At 46.5% G+C, this 21,049-nt stretch overlaps 2 protein-coding genes across 4 annotated transcripts in view; both read left to right on the top strand.

Annotated features, from left to right (window-relative positions):
• The window catches only part of hivep1 (HIVEP zinc finger 1), a 37,310-nt gene extending 25,448 nt beyond the window's left edge, over nucleotides 1–11,862 (top strand). For all 3 annotated transcript variants that reach the window (XM_028963412.1, XM_028963410.1, XM_028963411.1), the window contains exons 4-9: nucleotides 1,542–7,315; nucleotides 7,416–7,543; nucleotides 7,639–7,814; nucleotides 8,219–8,320; nucleotides 8,937–9,448; nucleotides 10,143–11,862. In XM_028963412.1, the coding sequence (XP_028819245.1) occupies nucleotides 1,542–7,315; nucleotides 7,416–7,543; nucleotides 7,639–7,814; nucleotides 8,219–8,320; nucleotides 8,937–9,448; nucleotides 10,143–11,267 (7,817 nt within the window). In that variant the 3' untranslated portion in view covers nucleotides 11,268–11,862. The remainder of the gene's footprint in view (nucleotides 1–1,541; nucleotides 7,316–7,415; nucleotides 7,544–7,638; nucleotides 7,815–8,218; nucleotides 8,321–8,936; nucleotides 9,449–10,142) is intronic.
• A 2,194-nt stretch (nucleotides 11,863–14,056) lies between these two features.
• edn1 (endothelin 1) lies at nucleotides 14,057–16,125 on the top strand. The gene is made up of 5 exons (XM_028963413.1): nucleotides 14,057–14,237; nucleotides 14,382–14,532; nucleotides 14,628–14,759; nucleotides 14,997–15,062; nucleotides 15,331–16,125. The coding sequence occupies exons 1-5, from the start codon at nucleotides 14,177–14,179 to the stop codon at nucleotides 15,458–15,460; spliced, it is 540 nt and encodes a 179-aa protein (XP_028819246.1). The 5' UTR covers nucleotides 14,057–14,176; the 3' UTR covers nucleotides 15,461–16,125.
• Nucleotides 16,126–21,049: the final 4,924 nt, after the last annotated feature.

Here is a 21,049-nt window from a genome sequence, read left to right as displayed (position 1 = left end):
GAGCCTTATTTCGCAGTACCTGTTGTGCCAGAAACCTCATTACCTCATTGCATGGAACGTACACGTTCTTTTAGCAGAAACAGAAACCATTTTAAAAATGTTATGAGCCTTCCCCTGGGAAGGAGGAGGTGGTGAAAAGGAGGTGATCCTAGAATGCATAACATGCAAGTGATGTCAGGAGGCTTGTCAACTACGGTGTAATCCCTGACCTCTTAAATTTACTTTTTAAATTCATTTTTAATAACAAGCGGTAGAGCGTGCCTGTCAGCGAGGTGGTGAGAGCCATTTGTTGGGCATTATAAGAAATTGTGTAACCCGATTCAGTCAAAAACAGTTTTCTGGCATTCCTTAAGAGGAAACAATGTGACACACAAAACTTGATTTAGTAATTGTGAAGTAATGTGGCATAATTAAACAGGGAATACCGATACCCTGGGTAAGTGTAGCTGATACTTCTGTACTAAAGGTAATCAATAACGTTGTTACACACATGCAGACATCAGCAAAAGACACCATGCGGACCATTTTCTCAACAGACAGATGTATCAAGAGCAAGAAGGGGCTAGTGAGGATGGAAAAGGAGGGAGAAAGAGAGCAAGCGAGACTGAGCAAAGAGTGGGTTTTTTGTATAATGATGCGTGGGCCTTGGTGGCTACAGACACGTGGTGGCTGAGGAGAACTTCCAGAATCCAAAACAGAACAGTGAGAACAGTCAGAGAGAAAAGGCAGACAAAATGGCAGAACTGGTCTCATCTGGAAGATGTATTCTTTAATGACTGCCTCAAATTGATCCTCAAAATGCTGTCTGTAGAACAGTGCAGACATCTACAATTTAAATTCAACACGTAACATTCTGTTTAATTCAGCTGTATTGTAGTTACGGTTACTGCATGCATTATATTTTTTATGCTTGAATCTGCATTATTCAAGAAATAATAATGCAGAAATGTGTCTATGTAAACAATTTCTTCATCATTAGCACTGGTGGATTAACTATTGAGATGTATTAATTTTAATCACGTATAAACATTTCTATAAGTTTTAGAAGAATTTACATTTGGTCATCACCGGTAGGCCTTTCTGCGCATGTGCAAAGTACAAACAGCAGCACATGGAATCTCTGCTCGTTCTGCTGAGACAGACACAACCAAACCTTTTTAACGTGGTCTCGCCTAATTATCATGACTGGAACAACGGGTAGAAAAGTTATTTATAGTGGTAAATCAAATACATTTTTGATTGACTATTGTGAACTCCTGAGATGGATTCATTTTAATCACGTATAAACATTTGTATACTTTTAAGAAGAAATTACATTAGGTCATCAGCTATAGAAAGAGACACACCTTTGTCTTCTGTTGCTTTCTTGTGAAAGTGTGTAGATTAGAGGTGCAATTCTTGGCTCAAGACCTGGGTAAATCAAATGAATTCTACTTTTTAGGCCCAATCACAGCTCTGTTATATTTGTTTAACAAATATATTGGGAGGACAGAACATGTTATATGACCATCTATTCTTCACAATTTCTTCCCATCAAACAGACATCAGTGAGAGCACCAGCAGGAGCCTGGACAACATCAAAGGACTAAAGAGAAAGAAAGTAGTTGGAGAAAATCAGCTGAAGAAAATACCCAAGTCTCCAGTCAAGAAGCAATCACACACAAAGACTCTGGACTCCGTACCACAATTTGTCTCCTCTGGTGAAGGCAACATTTCAGATTCCCTTTCCTGCAACCCATTGTGTTCCCCAAGCTCAACGGATCCAGAAAATACCGACCATGACCAAAAGCAGGTGGCACAAACTCCCGAGAAAGTAAACGTGGATGGCAATGTTTCAGAATTACATCCTCTGGACCAGATTTCCAGTGTGGAAAATCCAGAGCTCTGCATCAGTGCTGGAGGGGTACAAGAAAACTGGGGAGATAGAACTGAACAAGGAAACTCATCTGCTCACACAAGCGCTCCACTTGACGTTTTACTCAAGGCTATGGAGCCTGATTTCAACACACTAACGAAGGAAGTTGGGCACAATTTTGAGACCTGTGTTGCTGCCCAGTGTGACGTTTCTGCAGCAATTCCAACTGTCAAATTTGGTCCTCAATCTCAACCTCCTCTGATGCAGCCCTGTAATACAGCCAAGCAGTTCTATCATGGAAACCCTGTGACTTTAAAGGCTTGTGCGCCAGCCTCTAATCAGGCAGCTCCAATGCAGTCGAGCTCATTGCAGTTTGTGACCTTGGCTGGCAGACTACAGCCTGAGAAAACTAGTTTTCGGAAGGGCTACAGTGAAGGACAGTCTGCAGCCTTGACCCATGCACCTGTTCCATCAGGCAGCAGTGCTCTACCTCAGAGTCAACCCCCTGTGGTGCAAACGTGCCAGTCCCTTTCAGCCAGTGTGCCCAGCACCATCCAAGTCCCTGTTACTCCAGGTTACAACACCGTTCAGATGGCCACGGTTGTGAACTTCAGTAGCTTGGAACAGGTTGGCAGTGTTACAGCTAAAGAGCAGAAGCCTAAAAAGCAAGGCAAGTATGTGTGCGAGTACTGTAGCAGGGCATGCGCCAAGCCAAGCGTCCTACTCAAGCACATTCGATCCCATACTGGAGAGCGACCTTACCCTTGCGTTACTTGTGGTTTTTCATTCAAGACCAAGAGCAATTTGTATAAGCACAAGAAGTCCCATGCACATGCCATAAAACTCGGACTAGTTGTGAGGTCTGATTCAGGAAGCGGATCCCTGTCCCAGGAGTCTGACAAAACAGCTGGAACACATTCAGATGTGGACGAAAGTGGTGAGAGTGATGAAGAAAGTAGTACGGCAGACATAGACCAGGACTCCTCCCAGAGCAGTGTCACCGGCTTATCTGAGAGCAGTCTGCAGAGTTCGGCCACGATAGCAGGGGGACTAGGGGAACCTGAGCATGCTGTGGCATCTGAGACGCTTAAGACCGTAACTCCCCAAAAGGGCATTGAGCCAAAGGTGACTGCGGCACTGCCCAAGGTGGTGGTCTATCCAGTAAATGTATCTCCATTGCGGGCTGACAGTCCTAGAGTCACAGATTCTACCCCAGAACAGGCGACAGCTCAAAGGCAAAGAGAATTCCAGCCAGCCAGTCTTAGATCAAATGTTATGGTCCTGTCCTCCTTGAAGGAAGTGGATTGCTCAAGCCCCTTTCAGGAGTCCATAAGTGAGGATGAGGATCTGCGGTGCAAATCACCTCCAGGGAGTGGACATGCACAGCTACAGAGGCAGCAAGCAACAGATCAGCAGCAACAAGGAAAATCTTTACTTAGTCCTCGTAGTCTAGGCAGCACCGACTCTGGTTACTTCTCACGCTCTGAAAGTGCAGACCAGGCCATGAGCCCACCAAGCCCAATGGTCAAGATACCACTGAATCCACTAAACCCACCTCCAGTTGTTGCTCCAGTTATGCATGTAACTGCAGTTGAAAAATCTGCATTTTTGGTGGGACAGATGCGCCCCCCACTAGAGACTAAAACCCTCTCGCTTGAAGAGCGCATCTCCAAATTGATATCCGACAATGAGGCTGTTGTTGATGACAAGCAGCTTGACAGTGTCAAGCCCAGGAGAACCTCCCTGTCAAGAAGAGGGAGCATAGATTCTCCTAAATCTTACATTTTCAAAGACTCTTTCCAGTTTGATCTGAGACCCATGGGAAGAAGATCAAGCTCCAGTTCTGACATACCAAAATCTCCCTTCACCCCGACTGACAAATCAAAGCAAGTGTTTCTTCTCTCTGTGCCACCTCAGTATCCCCATGTGGACTGTTTGCCAATAACAAGAAGTAACTCCATGCCGACAACACCAGGCCATTCGGCACTCCTGCCAAACCTTACACCCCAACCTTACCCACTAAGGACTTGTCATTCGTTTGATGATAAAATAAGCCCTTTGAATGACGATGTATTTTCATCTGCTCCTTCCACTCCCAATCCAGCAGTATATCCACGTACTTTAGTGAGACAGAAAGCTGTAGAGGATTTTTCTACAAGTGATGGCCATGGACTACCTTCTGTTCGTTCCATGGATGAGGGTTACCATGGCTCAAGTATGTCAGCAGAGAGTATACAGCGAAGCAAGTCTTTTGAACAAGGACCTGATAGAAACAGGAAGACACAGCATAACAAAGGGACAATGTTTGAGTGTGAAACTTGCCGCAACCGTTATAGAAAATTGGAAAACTTTGAAAATCACAAAAAATTCTATTGCTCTGAGCTGCATGGTCCAAAAAACAAGCCTATTCCTTCAAAAGATTCAGAGCCAGACCTGTTTGTACGTGGCATGCAGCAACCCATAGTAACAAAAACTGTGGGTGTTGCAGGAATTGTGGAACAACCAACACTAATAAGAAAAAGGAGGAAAATGAAAAGTGTTGGCGATGATGAAGATCAGTCACCAACTGATAAAAATCCACCATGTTCTGGAAGTTTTGATTCCTGTCAGGCATCTGCAAGAATAACAGGCCGACAATTTTCCCAACAGACCATTATGGTTGATTTTCAACAGACCAACAGCCCAGCACACATTCACCAAATCCAGCTAATGGCAGGAAGCATGGACTCATCAGAGACAAGGCTATCTCCAATCAGAGAGTCACAGATCAGCCCATCCACCATTGAGAGAGGTGAACTGCAGAGGCAAGGGAGTGGTACATCCGTCATCCGACACACCAACTCACTAAGCAGGCCCAATTCCTTTGAAACATCAGAATCAATTGATAGAGCTTCTCCAATTGATACTTTGGTAGCAGATCCACAAAATACGCTTAAGTCGAGCATAGAGGTTTCAGTAAATTCTTCATTGCAGAATTATCATGAAAAAATGTCAACACCTAAGTGTGCTAGCCAAGATAAGTTTGTAGCCGACCGACAAAAGGAGCGTACGTTAGCAGTAGTAAGTGCGGCTTCTGCCCCTCCTCAACAGTCAAAGCTTGTCCGGCAAAATAATATTCAAGTTCCTGAAATTTTAGTAACTGAAGAACCTGATCGTGAGCATGAGAATCAAGCGGTCGAGCCACCAGAGAAGCCTTTAGATACCTTCAACTGGCCCCAAAGGAGTGAGAGTCTGTCTAAGCTACCAACAGAGAAGCTCCCACCTAAGAAGAAACGGATTAGGTTGGCTCAAATGGACCACTCTTCCGGTGATTCCAGCTTTGATTCCACTCTATCCCGAAGCCTAAGCAGAGACAGCAGCCTTTCACGGTGCTCAAGCATCTCTGCATCATTTGAAAGAGATGAGCCTTTGAGATCTGATAGTCCATCCAGGTTGTCCATTGAGAGCACTGGTAAGCCTCCAGAGGTTCAAGGGCTACCAATGGCTAGTAATACTCTTGGAATTCCAAGCATGATGAGACGTGCTGCATCAGAGCAAATTAGCTGCACTCAACCGTCTGTTGAAATTTATTGTGAGTACCGCAGTAAGTCCTTTGATTGCACCAGCACATCTCCTAACAGATCACTGTCACCCATGGAGACGGCTTTACCCAAAACTGCCCACCCTGCTTCAATTCCCCACATTCCCCTGATTGAAAGAAGACGAGGACCTCTTGTACGTCAGATGTCCTTAAAGATTGGGCCAGAAAACCAGCAACCTGTGGGAAAGCAACACACTGTTTCCCTTCAGAGGGCTGCACTTTCAAATATTTTTTCTGTTTCCCAACAAAGATCACAAATTGTAAATAGGCCAAATGTAGCCCAGCCTTTTGTTCTGCAGTCTGAAGAAGCCCCGCTTCAGAAGAATGAACAAATGGTACAGAGCATCAACTTGGGCAGCCAAACACAGCATCCTCCAGTTCATGGCCTTCCGCACCCTTGGCATCAAACATCAAAAGTAGTTGTGTGTGGGAAGTTAAAACCTGTGGTTCAAACAATGAATTCTCACTCAGACACAGAGACCACATCTAGTGATTCAGAAAATCTGAAGAATTTTGTGCCGAAGTATCAACTACAGTGTCAAACCTCCTACACTTACTCTGGTGGACAAGGAACTCCAATAGCCTTGCCTGTTATAACCATACCCATCGCCAGTGACATTTTGACTGTTTCCAAGTCACCTGAAGGAGTTCACAAAACTGTTTATATGGCTCAGCAAAGTCAGCAGGGTGTCCCCAGTAAGACCTCAATCGTTCTGCCTGTTGGTCTTCAAGCCGATGCACATTCCCACAGCCCAGCTGCATCATCATCTGTGCCCCAGATTGTTATTACGCACGAACAGATTCACCCGTCCTCGACTCTACGATCGAAAACTCACTTTTCCTCGGCGAACATTACAAACAGTGATAATAAAACTGGGTCAGTTAGTCACATGGAAAGGCCACAAGCACAATTGCCAGGAGGTATTATTCCACATATCCAGAACCATGCTGGTGAAATTCGTAGCACTCCTTCACTCGGCTCCTTGCACTGCACTCAGAAATTAGCGTCCGCAAACCTTTGTCCACAGCAAGAGACAACTGCCTCAAGTAAGCGCATGCTCTCGCCTGCCAACAGTTTGGACATTGCGATGGAAAAGCACCAGAAGCGAGCAAAAGACGAACACGGTGCTGTGTGCCAGCCAACCGATGGAAGGTCTGTGAGCTATCTCAATTCAAAGATGGCAGAGGTGACCAGGCAAAGGAAATTCACACTAGTCAGACAGGTGTGCACAACAGAACCAGTGGACAGCCCCATTGAATCTGAAGCACCGCAGCAAGAGCTGGAGAAGCTGGAAACTAACAAAGGCTCCCAGATAACGGATGCCTTCAAGACCACAACACCTGAAATGATAGTGCCAGGGATAGACAACAGTGTGTCTACAGCAACGGACCAGCCAATGCTAAGTCCTGCTACACATACCTCTCAAGGGGTTCAGAGCTATTCTCTGCCATCACATTTCACACTAAAGCAGCAGGACAAGGTTGAGGAGCAACGCTGGTCTCCAGCCAGATCTCCTGTGAGGCCTCTTGGATTTCAGGGGCAAGTAAAGCTGGCCTCTTCTGTGTCGGTTGTCAACACCAGGGACAGCCACCGTCTCTCATTCCCCAGTCTGAAAACTGCTACAACATTTACTTGGTGTTACCTGATGAAGAGGAAGCCTCTTCACATTCTTCAGACCGACCAGAGGGTCTCCGCTTATGCCACTTGGGCAATCAGCCCGACCAATCCCAACCCGCTCGGTCTTCCCACCAAAGTTGTCATGTCACTGTTTGACTCGAAACAGAAGTCCAAGAAAATACACTACACTCAGGCCATAACCACAAGCTTGAAATCTGACATCCTGACCTACTCCAGCAAGCTTAAGGACCTTGTACCCAAGGTAAATTCAATTTAACAAACTATTTAAAAAAAATATGAAACAAATGGAATTGTTATTACTCAATGTGCATTAATGTATTTAATGTGTTTTGTTTCTATAGATTTTGACCACACAGAAATCTGTCACCACCGCCAGTAGCAGCAAAGCAAAAACTGAAACGCAGCACCCAAGTGAACCCGACAAGGAATCCAAATCTGAGCCAAGACGCATCAAGATATTCGATGGAGGGTAGGCAACGATATTACTTCCGCAGCAAAAAAAAAAATGGAAGGAAACGTTTTTTTTTGGGTTCATTTTTCATTCCTAACATTTTCTCGTTTCAGCTACAAATCGAACGAGGAGTATGTGTACGTGCGTGGCCGTGGCCGTGGTAAATACATTTGCGAGGAGTGTGGGATCAGATGCAAGAAGCCCAGTATGCTCCGCAAACACATCCGAACCCACTCTGATGTCCGCCCCTACCATTGCACGCACTGCAACTTCTCCTTTAAGACTAAAGGTTTGTGCAAAAACAGTCTGTCTTGACCTGTTGACCCTAAATGATGTGCTCATGCTTTATGTACAATTGGGTTTTTATTGTATGAAGTTTGGAATCATATGTTCAAGCATATGCTTACATTGAATACAATTCTTTCTACAGTATATTTTTATAGCCAGTTTCTTCTTTCCAAAAAAGACTGTATGATTCACCACAGTCAAACTTGCCTTCCTACGCATTTGCGGCAAAATAGCACACAGTGACAGTACCGCCCACAGTTCTTTAAGATCTTCTTTATCAGTTAGTCACCCAGTAGCATCAGCCTGAGCCCAAAGACGTGGCGCCCTTATATAAGGCCCTCTGTTCTGTGAAGGCTACCCACATTGGGCCGAGCTGTCCTAACCCCGACTTCTCGTGTTGTACAGGGAACTTGACCAAGCACATGAAGTCCAAGGCCCACAGCAAGAAATGCCTGGAAATGGGCGTGTCCGTGGGTCACATTGAGGACCAAGATCCAGAGGATTCAGGTAAAACTGATATTCTATAGGATGCAAATGTCACCAAGCTGTTTTTAGTAACAATGTTCTAGGTGAGTGAGAGCGCGTTTTGCCAGAATGATGTCCTGCCCACACCGTATTTCACCGATACTGAAACTGGATCGCTTAACATGCACAAATTAGCTGTATACCCTAAAGGCAGGATCACCTTTCCTTCAGGCATGCTAATTGTAAAAAGGCGCTAAATGTGCAATGTCCTTATGCTCTGTAGCAATGACAATCAATAGCTGTGCTGTGGTATAATTAGATATTCTAAATGCAGCTTCTTCCCTTGTTAACTCGGAGCACATGTGGGCGGCATTCACAGCGTTTAGAGAGGAAATTGCAGCATCTAATTTTAGCGGGGAAAAAGAGACTCCGAAAGCTTTATACAGTCCCAGTGACTAAAGGAATGTTTGTTTCTCCTCACTCGCTTTCTTTCTGCGCTGTTGAGCCGACTTCCCCGGTGTTATGTAATGTTGTAATTGAAGTTTTCTTACACGACTTATTCATCTGAAATTTTTGAATTGTGTAATCAGTCACAATTGGTGTTTGGCATAAATATTTATAGGTTAAGACCGCGTGTTTCATGTGTTAATTCATTCAGGTGACAGGGGAAGAATAAACAGTGGTGACCGTCCAGACTCCGATGCAGATGAGTCAGATGGCCCTGAAGACGAGGACAATGATGGAGAAGAGGAGGACGAGGAAGACAGCCAGGCCGAATCTGGGCTGTCCACCACGCCCTCTGTGTCCGCTAGCCCCCAGCACCTCCCGTCAGCCCAAACGGACATGGCCCCCAGCTCCCTTCTGGCCCAGATGTCCATTAGCTCAGCTCCAAACCCCCTCCCCCAGGCCTCGACCACCGATTTCCAAACCTCAGACGCCGAGTCGGTGGCCATGATGAGCCCCGTGTCGCCAAACAAGCCGCTGTCCAGGTCCCACCCAGGACCCGTTCCCTTCTCCTCACCCCTCACGTCCGACTCCCACACCTCAGACACCGAGTCAGTTCACATGATGAGCCCCGTCTCGCCATGCAGGCAGATGTCCATCGACTACCCTGAGTTTGACATGCCCCCTAGTCCTCCTGCGCTGATGAAGGACCCCAAACCCAGCCAGGTAAGAAGCCTTTCCTCTGGTCTCAGCTTTACTCAATCTTTTGCCACCATGTTTTCCATGCTTTTAATCCACATTGTTGCCTCCTCCTTCTTTAATGAGGTGCATGCAATTTAAATGAAACTTTAAGGTAGTACCTAAGCCGAAATGTACTTTTCATTTGTACATGTACTATTGTACATGTACAATAGTACTCAAATGTTTGGACACACCTACTCATTTATGGGTCTGTAGGACTATAAAATAATAAATGAGGTTATGTAAATAGCAAACGAGGCGAAAGATTTGCATCTCTCCAAATCAGGGAGCTTTTGTGTGATGGCAGCATTTCACACTCTTGGCTTCTCTCCGCCACCTTAAGTTGGACAACAGGGACAGTTTTCCAACAATCCTTAAGGTTTAGACTTAACACTTTTTCTATCATTCACTCATATTAATCAGCATCTCATCAAGCATCTTTTGATGATGATGATGATGAACAAAGCAGCCATGAAGCCAAAAACAAAACAGATTCATCTTGGTGTTGATAACTGCCACAGAGTAGGTACGTCCAGACTTTTGACTGGTAGTGTGTATTATTGTAGTCTGTAAGAATGGGGGACCTTTTTTTTAATAACCGCATATGCCAGAAAAAAATCAGATCCTGTAAAAATGGCATACTAATGATGCTAATGCTAATAATTTTTTCCTTCTACAGCAGGATGGTGTGGCCAGTTCTTCGAGCACAGCCTTTGGTGAGGCAGGACTTCCTGTCGACCGTGGTACCCAGACCTCATCCTACGCGCCGCACTTTCCCACTCAAGGCTCTGTTCAGGACGTGGGAACCCACACCCACCTTTTCAGCCACCTGCCTCTGCACTCCCAGCAGCCCTCTCGCTCACCGTACAGCATGATCCCTGTGGGCGGCATCCAGCTTGTGCCCGCAGGCCTGGCAGCCTATTCTACTTTTGTGCCCATCCAAGCTGGCCCAGTCCAGCTCACCATTCCAGCCGTGAGCGTCATCCACCGTAACAGCAGCCCCCTCCCGGCGCCCAGCACCTCGCCCCAGCCTGAGGGCTCCCCCAGCCAGCCTCTGGTGGTCCAGGAGTCAATTGGAGGTGTCCTGCCGTGCTTTCCTTTGGGGCAGGTTGCAGGACTGCAGACGCTGGGCACCCCTCAAACCCTGCAGCCTGTGGGCCTAGAGACCCTGAGTGTGATGGGCCTGGCCAACTCTGCCCTGGCACCCACACAACTGCTGCCTCCACAGAACGTTGCCCTCAGTGCTACCTTGGGTGTCCAGGTTCTGGCTGCCAGTCCCACAGTGCCAATCAGTACAGCCCCCCAGGCCCACATCCCAGGCTTGCAAATTCTCAACATCGCCCTGCCGGCGCTCATTCCCTCGCTCAGCCCGCTGTCTGCTCTCAGCCCCCTGCCGATGGCTTCTGACAAGCAGGGCAATGTGGACGTCCCTGTGATCCCCGCAGAACAGGCCACAGGTGGCCCTGTGCCATCGGCATCAGGCAGCCAACCGGCGTCAGTGCCAGTCGCCCCAGCGGTTGCGCCCAGGAACACGCCTCCCAACGTCCCAAGCTCACTAGCAGCGAGCGATGGCGCCGCTAAGGATGTCGAGTCCAGGAAGAAGAGCAAAACTCCCCCACTGACCAACCTCTCCACGTCCCCATCTCCCACGGATGGAGGTCAGGAGGCAGCACGGAGGGCTTCAGCCGCGGCCAATAGTGATGCAAGGGCACCACCGAAGCAGCCCATTCACAGACAGGCAACCACCGACGACTACAACGAGGCCTCTAGTGATGACGAGGACAGACTTGTCATTGCTACCTGAAAGCCTATTCTCTCTCTCTCTCTGTTCTATATTTCTCGTTTGTAAAACTTTGTCACTTTGTAAAAACGGAAAAACACTTCAGGGTTCGAACCCCTTTCTAAAAGCACATTTTCTGACATTGATATTCTGCGTGCAATCATAAATGATGACCAATCATTTTTTTTTTTTTTTGTCCTTTTTTTCTATTTTTTTTTTGTACATGTTGTATAGACGATCGTGCCTTTTTGGAGTTTCTTGTTTATGAACTTGTACATAATACCTTAAATTCTGTAGTTGCTTGTGTTTATTAGATGCGTTTGAAGTAAAAAAAACAAACAAACAAAAAAAAAACACAGAGGATGGAGGGAAACCTTTTACGTAAAAGATGTTTAATGTCAAGCGTAAAAATTTATGGAAAATAAATGTACCAATATATGAACATTTCTATGACTTTGGTGCAATGTTTTCTGTGTACAAATGTTGTATTCAACTATTTATTATATTGCATCTATTGACCTTGACCCGTACGTCCACAGGTATGTGTAAAATGGTGGCTTTACTTTTGCTGTATCTATACTATCAGCTGTACCAGTAAAACTTTGTTTACAAATGTTGACTTCCGACTCCGAGTTCTTTTGTTGAGGCCCGTTAAATCTCTCGGGGTCGGGGTCCCTCCGCTTTAACCTGCAGCTCAGACCTGCGGCCTGCTCTCCGATCTTCAGAGGCCAGTTAGCGGCGTGCGGCCCTGCCCGTCGGGGCTCTCCTCCCTCGGTAGCGGCGGGCTTGAACGGCCCCTGCCGAGGAGCCTGAAGCTGAGACCGCCGTCGTTAACGCTCCCAGTCAGTGACTCACTCGTCCGTCCGGCCTTGTGCGCGTCTGCAGAGGCGCAAAAGAGACATCTAGTGGACACGAGGACACTCTGCAGCGTTCTGCCAACGTGTCGGCTGGGTGGGGGAGGTTGTTGCTTAGATACGGCGCCCACTAAACCCCAAAGGGAAATCAGGTGGGCATGAAATACTGAGGGGTGCCTGGAAATAGGCCGAGTGAAGTGTACGGCCTGCGCCCCTAAATTGGCGGGAGTGTCGCGAAGCTGAGTGCAGGCGTTTGGACGTTTGGGGCGAAAGTGGCCACTGTGGCTGCCGCCTGTCCAGTGGAAACTCCAATGCCACGCCTTCACTCAGGCTGCCGGAGCGTTGCTGGGGACTTTCACTGCAGATGTTTTCCACTCGATTGCCGCCGCCACAGATTTTCCATCATTAGCAGCCCCGGCTTGCTCCCATTTTTAGCATAGTTTGCATCAATAATATTTGTTTAAAGGGCTTTAAATGGTGCTATTTAGAGAAGCTTTGACAGGGAAAGCTTTGTGCTGAATGGCAGTCTTTGAAATGGCTTCGGGCCCTCGGCACAAAAGCCCGAGGTTAAAGTAAAGAATCTTCATGCTTTGATGATTGGCTTAATGGTGTGTCTCTGTTCGTCTTATGAACCCTTGTGAATAGGTTGCTATTTAAGCTATCTAAAAGTGCTCTCTCGGACGAACAAGCAAGGGCAGGTTACGAGCACCTGATCTGGCTTTATGTAACCTGCCGCTGAGGTTAAAAATGAAAACATCGTGTGGTTTACGGAGATTTTTAAGTGGCTTCCTGGTTTTCCTTCTGATTTTACTCACACAAAGTGTTTACTTATGCATTCATAGCACTAATCATTCTTTATATCCTGGTAATTTAATTAATAAGGCAGCCTGCAAAAACTCTTGTGGCAAGAGTGCCACCACCAGTCAAAAGGTTTGAGCACTTTTCATGTGATACTGAGTTTCATCCGAAATGGCCTAGCAGTTAAGGAAGCGGCCCCGTAATCAGAAGGTTGCCGGTTCGAATCCCGATCCGCCAAGGTGCCACTGAACAAAGCACCGTCCCCACACACTGCTCCCCGGGCGCCTGTCATGGCTGCCCACTGCTCACTAAGGGTGATGGCTAAAAGCAAAGGACACATTTCACTGTGTGCACCATGTGCTGTGCTGTTGTGTATCACAATGACAATCACTTCACTTTATCGCTTTATCATATGTCTCTATCACTCCCTCCCTTTCCGTAACCACTGTCCGCAGCTGTCGCAGCCCACCCTGGACAATTTGGCTCAGGGCCGGGACTCACCGCAGGGCATACAGACACACACTCACACCCACGGACAATCCAGAGTCGCCAATCCACCTAGTGTGCATGGATGGGGGAACTCACAGGCCTGAGTGTTAAGAGTGCCACATTGCATTTCCCAGGCTTATTAGTTTTTATGACTGGTTTATTTTAATTTTTCATGTTTCAACATATAGAATATTTAATGTATATAATGAATATAGTGTATATAATTTAGAAGTATGGTTAATTCTCATAACTACTTATTTTCTGTAGTATTCTGTAGTACAATAATAAGCATTTTACATATTAATTAGTAATTTATTAATAATGGTTTTATTGTGTATTATTGTATTGTTGTTTGTTATTAGCCTTGACCTTTTTGTAAAAATGACAAAACATTGACAATTATCGATTTTCATGGGTGATGGCTTGATTCAACATAAATTGTTGGTTACAATAAATGACATAAAAAGTCATTTTTAAATCCCTTCGTTTTTCGCTCGAAGCCGCAGACTGCCGCGCCACCTGCCGGACGGCCAGCGCCACCGCGGCCGAGCCCGGCCCGGCGCCTCCGTCCCCGCGGCCACAACTTCTTATCTCGGGGACCAATTAACCGAGCCGTTTCCACGCGGGACCGGGGGCGGGTTCGCGCCACCATAAATACGCGGTCGTGCAGCAACATGCGCAGAATTGCGCTCCAAGCACCTCGGGCCGGAGCGTCGCAGCTGATATTTATTCATCATCTGGAATATTCGCTCTGCTTTCCTTTCTTCTTCTTCTTCTTCTTTTTCTCTCATCATGGAATTTCGGTTTGCTTTCTCCGTTCTGCCGGTGGTGTTGTTCGGGATTTTTCACACAGGTAAGTTTTTTTTTTTTTTTTTTTTAAACCATCACTATAATGAACCATTTTATCACGCGTTGAATTGTGAATGTATTTCATTTCTGGCTATAATATGTTCTAATAGATTTGTATTTTAAATAAAAAAAAAACAACAACTTCCAGTTGCACCAGCGCCGTTTGCTGAAGCGGCTCCGCTCGGCGCCTCCATCCCGGCGCACCGCTCCAGGACCAAGCGCTGCTCCTGCGCGTCCTTCCTCGACAAGGAGTGCGTCTACTTCTGCCACCTGGACATCATCTGGGTCAACACGCCCGAGTAAGTCCCCGGTCCCCGGCCGGACTCGGACCCGTCGTGCCAAATTGCGCGCCGGGTGGTAATAATAATCGTTTTTTTTTCCGGTTGTCCCGCAGGCGCACGGTGTCGTACGGACTGGGCAGCGCGCCGAGGAGGAAGCGCGCAGCGACGGGGACGCCGCGATGCAAGTGTGGACACGGGGGGGACCGCGCATGCCGGGCGTTCTGTCAGCCGGGAGACCGACGCAGGTACGTTGGCGCGTCGTGTTACTTTGGCGACTTTTACGCGCAAGAATTTCGGATCCAGGATGCCCATCGCAGGTTGCGCGTAGAAGAACTCCTAACTTCATCTAGTCGTTCTTTTTAAAGCCTTGCATGAGTCACGTGACTCGCCTCAATAAAACTCTGGAAAGTTATAAAGTTATGTGCATTTTAGTGTGTATTTTCATTTTTTTTTTACTCATTTCCCAACGTCTCCTCCCTCAGGAACCAGGCTGATCCGGACAAGGTGATCCAGGCACCCGGGGGGACCGAGGCGGGGAGGATCAGACGGTAAGAGGAACTATTTGCAGGTTAAATATGACCCCGTGTGTGTTGGATGCCTTCTGCAACAACAACAACAACCAACAACAACACATTGTCACGTAAAGTGCATAATTTGGTTATGCCGCCTGCGGCTGCGCGGTCATGCCTGTGCAGACTGCTGCATTTCAGAAGGCTCGCCTAACTAGGAGGAGAATTTCAAACATGAAAAAATCCCGTAAAGTAAAGTGGCATGTCTGGAATTCTGAAGCGACCCTTTCTTATTCTTTGTGAACAGGAGAGGGCACAGGAGTGCAGACCCGTCAGTGTTAAAGGGGAAGAGGAGCACTCTCGACCTGCTGGAAAAGTGGATGGGGAGTAGGTATCGGCAGCGTTGGGCCTGGACGTCTGAGAGCGCTGCTTCGTAGAACGTTCTGCACTTCGCCGGTCCAGACAGGGGCGAGGAACGCTCCCTGCACCTGCCCAAGGGGATCCAACGCGCCCCGACATCCGGTTGGTGGCAATGGAATACAACTCAGACCCTGGATTTTGTCTTCAGAGTCAGGAGACGCTTTGGTGCTGCTGTGACGGGAATTGTCTCGCACCGTCGTCAGGCTCCCTAGGGATTCAGCCGAGGCAACAGACGCGGGCTAATAAGACTAATAAGATCGCCGAACGGATGTGCAAGGTCTGCAACGTCCCATCATCCTGTAGAGTTCTCCAGCTGCAGAAAAAGTGCCCCTCGCCCCCTGAAACCAAGCTTTACCTACAAGAGACTTCACCACTGTCACAACTTCGTCCCAGATACCTCCTGCAGCTTCTTACTGCTAGTCCGAAGTGCACATGAAAACTGAACCAAATAATCAACATTTTGTACTTAATGTTTATTATGCTAATTCTCACGGTCCACTTATTATCAAAATGGCCGGAAATATGTTCGCGTATTTATTGCGATGCAAAGAGGCCTTGTTTTATGCATGTTGAACATGATGTATCGGGCCACATTGGCCAAGTATCCATGCTCCGCATTTCTGTGAAATGCTTATTCCAGGGCCATGCCAGGCAAAACAAATTAAACTTATTTAAACTGAAACTCATGTCTTCTTCCATTTTTTTTTTTTGCTTCACACAGGCCACAGATTTATAAAGTTTTATCATTCGATGCATTGTCCAAGCATAATTGAATTTGTTGGAATTTAAGAAATATCTTTTTTTGTTGCAGGTTGAGTAAGTACAGTCATTGAATTATTGTTACCTGCGACGGTGTCATTTACTCCTAATCTAAATGCTTAAAGACAACAAGCCGGTTCACCAGACATTATTACCTGCCCTCGGTGTTCGGCCTGAGCTGTCAATCTCGTCCTACGGGTACACTGTGCGTCACAGTAATGTCATTTTTTACGTATTATACAGAGTGTGTGCTTTGCATAGATTGTTACTTAAAGGCGAACTGTCAATTCCTGTGTTCACTCGGAGGCTTTGACTTTTCGTTCAGTTTTTGGTCGAGTAAAGAAACCGCGGCGCGCTCTTTCATTAATGGCTCTGATTTTGAGCATTGCTCATGTTGCTTCAAGCTATGAGGACAGAAATACATTTTTCCAGGTCCAGGCAAGTATGGAAGACGGATGTGGGTGAATTCCAGACATTGGCTGTCTGAACTGTTCTTATATGAGCTTCGCGCATGGATATGCTAGTCCACATATTTTAAGATATATCAAGAAGCAATACGTTTTTCTGTCATATTAATCACATTTCCTTTACAATACCTCAGCCTGAGACCTTTGGAAGCATTTGAACAGAGCCAAAATGGTGTTCACTTCATACACACTGAAAGCACAAGTACACTTCAAAGCTCCATGGTGCAGAGATACCGGTCAATTTCATGATTCACGTAATGGTAAGTTCCCCAAAAACGATCACACAGGGAACCCAAGCACAAACAAACAAAACTGTCATGTAAAGCTGCATGGCCACATGTGCGCTTCAAACTTCAAATATAAGGTCATAAGGTGCAAATACAATCCCCAAAACCAATTTGACCTGGTTGATTTGAATAGTTGGGATTGTAATGAATGAAGATAAGATAAGATAAGATAAGATAAGATCAACCAGAGGCCTTCAGAGGGGAACATTACAGCCTGAAATGAAACAATGTTTGTGGTTCTGCCACGTCTGGGCGGTGAATTCTTAAGACGGATATGTTGCCGTGAGCGAGAAATAGCGATTGGTTGCCGCTACTGCACCCCCACCCACCCAAGCGTACAGTAAAAAAAATAAATAAAAAATGAAGCTGCATTAATGCAATTCATATATTTGAGCTTGTTAAATATTAAAATAGCATTTTGACAGTCCTAAGTGTATATTGTCAATGTGTTCATTGTCTGCCGAAGTAGTAGGTATTACATTAAAGTTCAAATGGCAGTGCAGTGGCTGCATTCTTGCTGTGGCCAGTTTTTACACCTGAGCGCCGAAACGGTTAACCGTGGACTGGCAGGCTCTGAAACTCGGCACAAAGGCGGCGGACTTCAGAGCCGTGCAGCGGGAGTCCCCCGAGACCTGAGCGCTGGCGTAGGTCCTCGGAGCTTGAATAGCCTGCCGGCTCACATAATAGCCCATTACGCTGCGAGGAATCTCCTCAACCTGGCAGGAATTCGGAGCGTATTCGGCGAACAATGGGAACAACGTCAGGGAGGGGCCGAGGCCTCCGCTTCTGACGTCCCGGGCCGCTGCGACACGCCCTTCTTCTGCCATCTCACACCTGGCTGCCTGACTTTCCCAGATCCCCGGCCAACTCCACAAACAATCCTTCCCCAGGACTTTGTCCAAAAATCCCGAAGCAAAGCCAAGAGATACAGATATCGGGGGAAAAAACACACACACACACACACACACACACGCAAGCAGAGGGTGATGACACGCTTGCTCACCTGCTCACAGGTATCCTCGACCTCATCGTCTGTGAGCGGCACACGCCCTCTCAGTGACACGCGCAGGCCTACGCCTGCGGTCATTTCTATCACGAGAAAAACAGCCATGATGGAACATCACCCGGAACATTTTCAGAATTCCAGCACTGACAGGAGACAATTTTCCGAAAATCACATTAACTCTGGCCTACGGTGCCTACCGGCTCTTCCCAGGTCCAGGTGCCGTTCCTGGCCGACAGGATGCCCGCCGCTGCGTACGGCCACTGCACAGTGTGACAGATGCAAACAGACGTGAAAGCAGCACATCTGCGCCTGTCCGTTGCCTTTCAGCACAGAGGGTCACGACCAAGCGACATGAAGATTGCACCCTGGGTGGGGATCGTGAAAAGTGGACCAGACATTTGCAAAGAATTTGACGTTGCAATAGTAAGCACTGCACACCGAAGTTGACCCTGTGGCAGAAATAGCGTGCTGAGTAACTCAAACGAAGGCCGAAACCGAAATAGAAAACCATGTAATGCCACCTTGATTTCACTTTAATTTCACTTTAATCTCCTGCAGCCAAACACCCGCAGCGCCGAGGCTGGAGGAACGCCCGTCTTTCAACAAAGCGGCAAACGTGGACGACCTTCTTTACGAACGCAATCAGCCAAAAGGAATAAAATGTTACCGCTGGAACAATAACACCGCACACACTCCCAAGCCAAAAGCGTACGCCGGCAAATTACCTAGAACGGCCGCGCATGGGTTTGGTATTTGCTTCGGCATTTACCTGCCTTTTTGTGGGCCTGCTGTTTACACAGGCAGACGGGGGGGGGGAGAGGATTAAACTGTCACTGGCCACGCCGCAGTAGCTCCGGAGGCCTGGACCCGCGCCAAGCCGGCTATTACGAGGCAATAAAATGCGGCAATTAAAGTTCTCGCCGCTCTTCAGTGGCGTGCGGGTCTGCATGTTGACATGGATTGCAGCGGGATTTAAAAGTAATCCTCCAGTGACAGGCGGTACAGTCAAGTTGCCACAATGGTTAAATGACAGGTATTTTATTTAATGTAGGCATTTTTTTTTATTGTGGCTGAGGTTGCCGGTTAAAAAGGCGCATTCTTATTGCATGTACGTGAAAATACTCGACCTTTTATATTTGATTCTTTAAAATACCAATAGTTTTAATAGCAATAGTTGTTACAACAGTATGATATAATACGGGTTAGAACAGCGCCAACAGTAACACAGTTATGTGGTCAACAATGTACATTTTGAAGCAATATGACTACATCAGGGCAAATAACATTAGTTGACTGTCTAAGGTAAAAAAAAAAAAAATTAGACACGTTTAACTAATTAATACTATTAAATGAACAGATTAGCAATATTGTTGCGACATCGCCACTGTGATCATTAGCCAACTGCTAATGGTTAAAGGGCTAACGATATTCTGTGCGCTGGCCGCGATAACATCGAACACTTTCTTCTCTCGGGCAACAGTGTGAACTTTCTGTAAACGTTGGCGGTGAAATTTGCAATTGTTGAATTTTCAAGTTTTTTTTTTTTTTTTTGTTCCGCCATTCATGCTCTAACCGTGTCAGTAGGAACCGTAGACACAAAAACAATCCAGATAGCGCGGTGCAGACTGTTTTTGCGAAGCGAACGCTGTGAGATAGAAACGAGAAGGGCCACGGGAACTGTGCGAAAGGAGGCCGGCAGATGCCAAGAGTTGCGTAATGTCGCGCTGCGGCTCTTCAGACGATGTTTGAATCTGCTGTGCGGTAATTCGTGAGAGAAACGTACGAACGTTGGCGTGGGTGGCTTAGCGCTGTGCTCCGCAGGTACCTTACTGTATAGCGCTATTTTTAACTCCTGGCCTTCGTGACACGCAGTTTGATGCCGCCATTCTGATGTCTAATGAACCACATCCTCAAACCAAGCATGAGGCCTCTGGGTTTGATGAGCTCAACAAGCCGAACTGATCTCGACACATCTGAGAAACACTCACAACACTGCGCACGAAGCCGGGAAAAGGGACTTTGAAGCAATTTTTTTCCAGCCGCACGACCGGGGGTTCGAGCGAGACCACGTCGGCCTCCGTCGCTGGCCATTAGAGCAGCGCTGTAGCGAGCGGAGCCAGCAGGCCGTTCCCCATCTCGGGCCTTGTCTGGAGAAGCCCCGGGTGATTGAGTGGAACATGCCCTCTAATCCAGGCAGGAATGTCTAATCCTGCTCTACTCTCGTTTTTTCGGAACTCATCGCCGCGGCTGCCAGAAAGCGCCCTGTGCACACGAACGGTTGCGTGCGGGAGGATTCCACCTCGCAGTGATTCCTGTCACTTCATTCTGGTGTTATGTCTGGAATGTGTTTTAAGTCTGTTCTCTAAAAAAAGCAACTTTCCTTCGAGACGTGATCAGGCCAACTTTTCATCCTTTGTTTCAGGTTTTATCCAAAGACTATGTTCACACCGCTGGACAAATGTGGCACAAATTTGTAACTCAGATCAGATTTGTTTCCATCACACTGTGAACAGCACAATTAACTTTTTTTTTTTTTATTTTCCGTTCTGAAATAATTTTTTGCATTCTTTCACTGCCATACTTCCAATTATTTTGCTCAATTTATTTGCCACAAATCAAACATTGAATGAAATGAATGTCTTTTTTAGGTAAAAAAAAATGCTTTTTGTCCTATTGTGCAATAATAGTAATACAGGATTATAAGTGTGATATTACAATAAGGCTCATGGCTTTCTATGGAGTTAAGTTTCAAAATTGAATAATATAATACACCATTAAAAAATTTATTTATTCAGCAACGACTGCAACAAGATTCAGAAGAAACACAGTTAGTACCACAACAAAACACGGCAGAATTTGTGTTATATTTATCACCTTTGTCCCGATTCATTTTATTAAACTTTTGAGCGACAATGCGTGAAAGTAGCACGGTGTTGTCGACATTAAACCAAACTTGACTGGCTACCTTTTGAGAAAGAAAAACACATTTGTGAATCAAGCACTGTCATCCACAAATAAATGTGGGGGTGTTCACAAATACATACGGTGGTTTGTAAATGCAGGTTTATCGGTTTGTGAATATATTTT

This window comes from Denticeps clupeoides, chromosome 20 (genome assembly GCF_900700375.1).
Source record: "Denticeps clupeoides chromosome 20, fDenClu1.1, whole genome shotgun sequence".
Lineage (NCBI taxonomy): Eukaryota > Metazoa > Chordata > Actinopteri > Clupeiformes > Denticipitidae > Denticeps > Denticeps clupeoides.
The sequence above is the reverse complement of the archived record's forward strand: the minus strand, read 5'-3'. Positions and strand labels throughout refer to the sequence as shown.